Raw genomic sequence first — 7,787 nt, forward strand, 5'->3', positions numbered from 1 at the left:
AACGTAATTTGTTCTACGCGACTACAAAGTACTTTGTCTTGTATGCACGCAAAGTAATATACCTTTATGCGTAACTTAAGACAACTATGTAGGCTATTGACTATGTGCGATGTTTTAGTCGTATTTTCCTGCCAACAAACTTGCTAAATTGGTCAAACGTGAGTGACACACAGTTCATGTCATGTGATTGCGGTTGGCTGTTCTAATCATTGTGCTTGTGCCTTTTTACCAAAGGTATTTTTTATCTAGCGAGTTACATAAAACCTTTTCGAGGGTTTTACACGTCACCTCTGCAATAATATAGACCATGTAAAACAACATGTAGCGTTGCAGAACACATTTCTGATAGAAGCATTTCCCACTACTATTTCCCGAAAAAAATGTTTCTCAACGTTAGTAACGTAACATACGCGAGAACGGCCTATTTCTGGTCGAAAGTTAGAAATAAAAAGTGGAAGTTTCATTCTTAAGGGTCCGCATTTTACCTTCTTTATCGAAATCACGACGGAACAATGTTTATCTCTCAAAATTTCGACTTGTTTAAATTCTCTAACTTTAGAAATTTTCTGGAATGCCTTTCTCTTCTTCTTCTTTCTTTTTTTTTTTTGTATCGAAATGTCGGCTACTTTTTATCTCAATAGTGTTCGCGCATATCATCTCAAGCAGATAACTATTGACTTTCTTCTTTGTGATTATTTATCTCAAACCTTCAAATATATCTTTCAAAATTACGACTTGTCCATAGCACCATCCTGACTTATTCCTCAAACTTTTGCGACACTGTGGACTTTTGATCCCAAACTTGTTGAACTATTTACTAATATAAACATTTTCGAAATTTAGGATTGAAGTGAAAAATTCGGTGTTTCCTGCGACTTAGTGTTAAGAAATTCTGCCTTTTTATCGAAAGTTTGGGATGAAAGATTGAACATTTAACGGATTATGAGGTATATGGAATAATATATGGTACTCTTATTGTTAATACAAATTCCATTTTCCAGCTGGGTGATCCAGCACTGACGGAAATTGCACCTCTACTAGTTACAAACGCCTAAGGGTTCTATAGGCGAGTGGACTGAAACATACGCCTGTAGTTATATATGGTGACAATAATTTCAGGAATAAGATAAAGTACTTATTTATAAACACTCATGTAATGCACGTACTTTAAAATTGACACGTTAAGTCTGCAACACGATGTACGTATGACTTTGAAAAGGTGTTCGAAATTTGCTTGTATACGATACAGATGTTTTAATATTCATTTAACATAGTAGTCCTAATGCTGAGATCATTTGAAACGGAATATTAAAACTTTCGCATTTTTTGTTTTCTTTGTTTATGCAACCACTAGCAATTATTGGCGGAGACAAATCATAACCCTCCCCCACTTCCCCTTTCAGTTTAACAATTGGGGGGAGGCACTACCCTCTACAAATATGATAGACGTTAGCATAAACCGAGGAAAATTCCAACCCATCTCCATTACTCTCTGGCGAACCAACGTTACCATCTGTGACACTTGTTTGATCTACGCTTACCGACCATTTGGTTGTTGCTAAGATACCTATGACGTAATCAAGTAAACATTCCGAGATGGGACCTTCGTACCAACTGCTGGCAACACAGAGGTACAACAAACAGGTACGAACGTTTGACCAGAACGAAACTATTGTCAGGACAGTATATTTTAAAGCCTATAGTTCATGCTTCAGTTTGATTTCTAATTTTTGCAAACACATCTTCCATCCATTTCACGATGCATAAATCATACCAGTCCATTTTACCCTGTCAGAGCAGGATTTTGAAGGAGCGTTGGGATCGCAAATACTACGATGAACACCGTGATAAGGTAATGTATTAATTTATCTCTTGGAAACCTAATATGACGCTGTACATAGTATCGCAAATGTGGGATATTTCATGATTTTATCATAGCAACGTAAAGAAAACCCCGCACGAAGTGTGGTAATAAGTTCGTTTTGCACAGAAGTGTAGTGTAAAGGTGATAATATTTTGCTAAACGCAGTCAAATTCGACCCTGTTCATAAGACTAACTTTTTTGTCTGAGAGAGTTACTGTAACATAGTTCAGTACATAGAACAGTACTTGAAACAGGTGAACTCCTGTCGTATTCCACTCACCACAAATAGCCTAGTAGAGTTATGATTGAAATGACGTTAATCGTGCAACAGATTGGCAGAGTGCTAGCTTTTAGAAAAAAACTTTTGCTTCGCTTGATCTGTTCGAAGTCATTGGAACATCATCAATATTGCTGTCATATCCTGCCCCGATGTAAGATAAGTCATTTGAACCAGTGTTAACATTTTACTCATCATTTCTTGACAGGTCAGAGAAGCAAAATCAGTGGTTGACACCAAACCTCCTACAACTTATGTTCATCTTCATCTCAAACTAAAGAAATTGCAGGTAAGAATTAAATATGAACCTTGGAACAGGAGGGGGTCGGCACGGTTGGGACAGGGAGGGGGTTCACAAGGTTGACCAAACAGTGAAGCCATAGTTTTGCTTGTTGTAAAGTTGTTCAATTTAATCTCTCCCTTATATGAATTGTGTCGCTTTCCTCCCAGGATTCACCATATAAAATTTCTCTAAGGGAATCATTGATGTTCAGCAAAATTTTGAGAGCATGATAGTCTTCTAGATCTAAGTTCCAATAAAATAATAATACAGGCCCAAATGTTGCCGTAGATAACCAATTTTGTCTTCAAGAAGGTGTAGCCTACTGTAGCTATCATTGGACCTAACAACGTTCATTGCATGGTACTTTCACACTACATTGTCACAAACAGAGCAACTAGTAACATTGTGTAACAAAACCTCGGTTTCAAATGTTACATAAGTAGCAAGGTTTCCTAAACAATCCAATCTATTTACAATAAGTTGAACATGAACTCCAAATTTGTAAACTATTCTGAAGTTGTTTATAATGAGATTCTACGTCTGCCTGTATGGGCTTCTAAAGGTCATCTGGGGTCATGCAAAATGCTTCTTGAATTTCAAATGTTAATAAAAGGTTTCGGAGACAGAAGAAGTAGGGCATGAGAAGTTGTGAACATTAAAGTTTAAGATAACGCCCCAAATGTTTTTATTTTTACTGTTTTGTGTTACAACGGTAATATCTATAATACATCCTGTTTATGTTTGAGAAAAAAGTCTATCACAAAGAGTGAAGCAGTGAAGTACACAATTCAATGATAGGAAGGAGGAGAAGGGAAAAATTGTCTCTCAGAGCATATAGGGATCTGTTTCTTTCTTTGATAAGCAACCTGTTCTAACTGTCGTCTGTTTCTCTTTCCTGCTAGCTTGAGGAAGAACGGTTAGCGACAGTTGAAAGAGACAACAGAATCTTGCTGGAAAAGATGTCACAGATTATGAGAACAAAAGGCAGAGTTGACAACCACAACGATTACATATCAAGGAGGTAGGTATAGCCGTTACCATACGTCCGGATTTCAGCGGACATGTTCTCTCTTTTTCCTAACTTTGGTGAGCGTCTAAGTTAGATCTACGAAAGTTTTAGAAAATATGCAGCTTTTTTTAGGTGATTCCAACAAAGTTGTAGATAATTTAAATGCAATGAAAAAGGTTGGTAGTTAGTGAACTTGGTGGAGCTCTCACATACAGCTTTAATAGAGTAAGGAAGATTTATTTCAGATTTGTAGCAAGGTACTATGTTTTGTGCGCTTAAATCTTTTCCTTAACAATCATTTGACTCACCCAAGTCACTGTGTTAATGTTTATAAAATAAACCAATCAACATTTGGATGTTGACAGGTGTGCTAAGAGCCAGCTGTCAAGCCTGTGGGTCAATTTTGTTTAAATTTCTCAATTTTCCTTCAGGATATTTTGGAAGTGAGAATAAATAATATTCTTTATCTTATCTTTCACCTCCCCTCAAGGCTGTACCCCCTGCCCCTGCCCCCCTCACCCTGTCATCATGTAATGGCTGTGAAAAAAGAGTCATCAATGAAAAAAATATATTGACTTAAAAATTGATGGAAATCAATCTCAGTGGGATTACTATAGAAACATCATTGAGGTCCTATTCTCACAGTATTATTTTCATTAATGAAACACTTGCTCTCATTGGTCACTTCAGCCTGAACAAAGAAAAGAGAAGGCGAGAGCTGATACGAGTGACACAAGAGAACCAAGAAATATTGAAACGAATCCTTGCCAGAGAGCCAGAGTACAACCATCTGGAATGGGACAAAGAATGGGAAGAGAATGAAAATTTTATGGATAACGTCTCAAGGTATCCCAGAGATTGGTGGGAATTAGAGAAACAAGAACAAGAGATGAGAAAACAAGAACTCAAAGAGGTAAGTCATTTCAATGTTTTTTTTATTTCATTAACAGGATATTCAAATTAAAAGGGCTATAAATTTCACGATTTGATTCCAAGTATATGTGTAATCAATGTCAAAATTTGGTTGTAGTAATCCTCTGTTTCAGTCCCTAGCGATGACATCATGATGAGTTCATTTGTTAGGCACGACAACTGTGATGGCGCTCTTTCAGAACGTACAATCGTTACAATCTCTCTCCAAGAAAGAAAGAGTTATTCTCAGGAATGTATTAAACATTCAATTCCAGAACATGATTATACAAGAAGGTTTTATGTGCTGCAATGTATCAAAAGTGGATTGTACTTTACGTGTAATCAAGAAAGTTATTCAAAGGACTACAAATTTAAAAAAAATTGAATGCAGTTATACGAAACCATGGTGATTGAAGATCTGCAAATGCCAAATTTTCTAAATCTCTAATCCAAGAAAAAAATAATTACAACAGTGTGAGAAAAATGATTTTAGAAATACTAACTACTGTAACTAGAAGGTACTGTATGTGTAACCAATCAAGGTGAGAGATTAGAAAGTGTCCATTTTGTTTGAAATATTTGAAAAGATAAGAATCAAATCTTTTGATGATTTGCAGAGGCGGAAAAAAGACTCTAAGAAGAGTAAATCAAAGAAGAGGACGAAAAGTCGTGAAGAGAAATCACCCGAAGCGAGAGAAGAGCAAGAAGAGATGGAGGAAAAAGATGAAGATAAGTCCGAGGAAAAAGATGAAGACAAGTCCGAGGAAGAGACAGAAGCTGAAGAAGCGGCCACCACAGGATAATAGTCCAGTAAGATTTTAAAACAGGGCAGCGGGGGGTTCGGGGGATGCTGGGGCAACTTAAAGTGGAATGTGTGGAAGGGTAGGTGGGTGTCGAGTAAAGAAAATCAGTATGTTGAACCAACTATCCTATAACAATGGTGTCAAATGGGATGGTGTCAATTAAAGAGTAGCAGTATGGACACTTAATCTGCTAGATAGACCAAACTTTTAAGCACACACTGATATTGCTATCTGAAAAAGTGAATATTTGGAGGAATTCACAGCTTTCAAGTAAACAAGTAAAACTGTGGCTGACAATTCAGTGAACCAAGGTCAATGGGGACAAAATATAGAGACATTCCATGAACTCTTCCTGGAGAGCACCTTTAACAGTTACTGATGGAGAAGGGAAGACTGAATGGTTGCATAACTTTGCAATCTCCTTGGTGGTTTCGGCTTACAAGTGCTTCAAGGAAAGATGACTCTACATCCAACATCCTTTGTGAAGTTACCTGTTAGTCCACTGCTCAAGTCTCATTGGGAGTAAGTTTTTTCAAACAGCCTGTAGTATTTAGTAAAGTTTACGGTATATGTCATATTTTTGCTCCCCAAGTGGTGTGCCTTTTTTTTAGATTTTATAAGTTTTCATGAGTTTAAAATCATTTTAGCAATTTTAAAGCCATTAGGTCATCAAAATTTTGAATACTTAATTTAACAAAAAAGTCAGCAAATAAATAATGTACAGTATGTTATAAGATTTAGAAGATGAGAGAAATGTTGCATGATCCGATCTCTTTCATTTAACATTAAGGAAACTATCATCCATAGTAATTAAAAGTGCTATTAAGTCAGGGGATGTCATTCAATCTTGGAGTAAATAGCTGGTCTATGCTGCCAAGAATAACTCAACTAATAAGTTTATAAGTTATCCCAAAGAGGAGAGGAGACTTCAGGTAAAAATTTCCTCAATTTCTTTTTTTTTTAAGATTGAACTTTTTGAAGGATTTTTGCCAAGAACCAGAGGATAATTTACTTTCCTATGTAATATTTTAAGATTTCTGCTGGGTGAAACACACATGTATTCAGTGGGCAACAGTTTCTTAGCAACAGTTATGTCACCATGGTTACAGTTGTAGGCTTGTTTGGTGGATAAACAACCACTTTATAATCAGGTGACATAATAATTGAAAAAATAAGAAATTGGGAAAGTATCTTACCACATATCATTAAACATGTGGTGCTTATAAATATTCATTTAAATTATATTACCAGAAATTTATCATGTCTGCTTTGGAAATGTACCTGCTAAGGTTACTTTTGTGATACTTAATTATGCATTAATTTGTTATTTATTTATTAAGCAGAAATGAATGATACGAGATAGAATTATGCTGAATTGTTGAAATAAAGACAAAAAATGTAACAGAAATTTTTTGCAATTAATTATTTTTGTTTTTGTTGGATATATATTGCTGTTAGAGAAAATCTAAATCCAAAATACCGTAAACGTCAAAATAAATGAATTCAATTCTGTCCTCAATAGACATTCCATTATTGCAATCAATATTGTGAAATCGGTTTATTTATTTGGGCATTTAAGGACAATATTTATTGCAATAATGGAATGTCCATGGAGGACAAAATTTAATTCAATCAATTTGATTATTAAAAATCTTTTGTAGTAGTCACAGGTGGAATTGACTTTTCCTCATGAACATAGAACAGCATCCAATCGAATCTTGAAAAAGTTGCTTTCACTTCCGGCTCAGATAGCAAAAAATCTACATGGTCATGATACGGAAAATTGATGGTGCCATGAAAGGCCAACTTGTCAGCTATCTGGTGATGGGTTGCGTTCAGCTAGACTTAGAGAACACATTACTTTTGTGATTTAGTGTGTAAGTCAATGGGGCTTGTAATGGGAGTATGCTACCTTGAGGGTGCAATCTTGTATGCTGGAGGTTGCCATGGTCATGCACCAGAAGTGTAAACTTCCCCAACAATTTCAATGTTGGCCTTTACATGAACTCAAACATTCAAGAAAGAAAAGAAAAAGAAGAAATTTTATTAAGATTCAAATCTGAACTTTATTCAACATTCGTTTGCATTCCTTTTCTTCTCCAACAAGTAGACACGCAAACAACTTACATTAACACATTGATTAATGGGAATTATACTAACAATTTCCTTTCAAGTTTAAGAGTGCACACTTGATAAGATTGTCAAATCTTGATAAAGAAATAAGCTTATATAGATTAGACGCATTACGTCTTAATGACCAACATCGCATTAAAGAGAACAAGAACAACTGCAGCTTGATTTAAAACATGTTCGAAATATGTACAGTTCATAATACTGAAAGGGTTTGAATATTTAAATGCCTTAGAAAATGAATTTTCATGAAGAAAAGGTTCTATAGAGAATCGACCCAAACTGTTCCACTCTTACCCCTCACACAGTTGACATACGTTTTTTGGAATACGGGAAATTTAGCTAAATTTGTGGTATGAATTAATTAAAGCAGATGAAAGGCAGTAAAATATATGACATCCCTAGACTACTAATTGTCACTTTCTTTCTGTAATTTTTCTCCCCTGTTGTGCTATGCTGTTTCTGCCTTCCAAACTTATACATTTTTAAGGTTATGCAACTAGCAACAA

General features: G+C 35.5%; 1 protein-coding gene across 1 annotated transcript; it reads left to right on the top strand.

Moving 5' to 3' along the window:
• Positions 1 to 1,622: 1,622 nt before the first annotated feature.
• Positions 1,623 to 7,364, top strand: LOC139974817 (sperm axonemal maintenance protein CFAP97D1-like). The gene is made up of 5 exons (XM_071982260.1): positions 1,623 to 1,852; positions 2,350 to 2,430; positions 3,327 to 3,445; positions 4,124 to 4,346; positions 4,963 to 7,364. The coding sequence occupies exons 1-5, from the start codon at positions 1,760 to 1,762 to the stop codon at positions 5,146 to 5,148; spliced, it is 702 nt and encodes a 233-aa protein (XP_071838361.1). The 5' UTR covers positions 1,623 to 1,759; the 3' UTR covers positions 5,149 to 7,364.
• The last annotated feature ends 423 nt before the right edge of the window (positions 7,365 to 7,787 follow it).

This window comes from Apostichopus japonicus, chromosome 10, assembly GCF_037975245.1.
Source record: "Apostichopus japonicus isolate 1M-3 chromosome 10, ASM3797524v1, whole genome shotgun sequence".
Lineage (NCBI taxonomy): Eukaryota > Metazoa > Echinodermata > Holothuroidea > Aspidochirotida > Stichopodidae > Apostichopus > Apostichopus japonicus.

Bases quoted from the DNA above. Each gene is read 5' to 3' on its own strand.
- LOC139974817 (XM_071982260.1), top strand. From the start codon at position 1,760: ATGCATAAATCATACCAGTCCATTTTACCCTGTCAGAGCAGGATTTTG. The intron at 2,431-3,326 runs GTAAGAATTAAA...CTTTCCTGCTAG, and splicing joins TCAAACTAAAGAAATTGCAG to CTTGAGGAAGAACGGTTAGC. The intron at 4,347-4,962 runs GTAAGTCATTTC...GATGATTTGCAG, and splicing joins GAAAACAAGAACTCAAAGAG to AGGCGGAAAAAAGACTCTAA.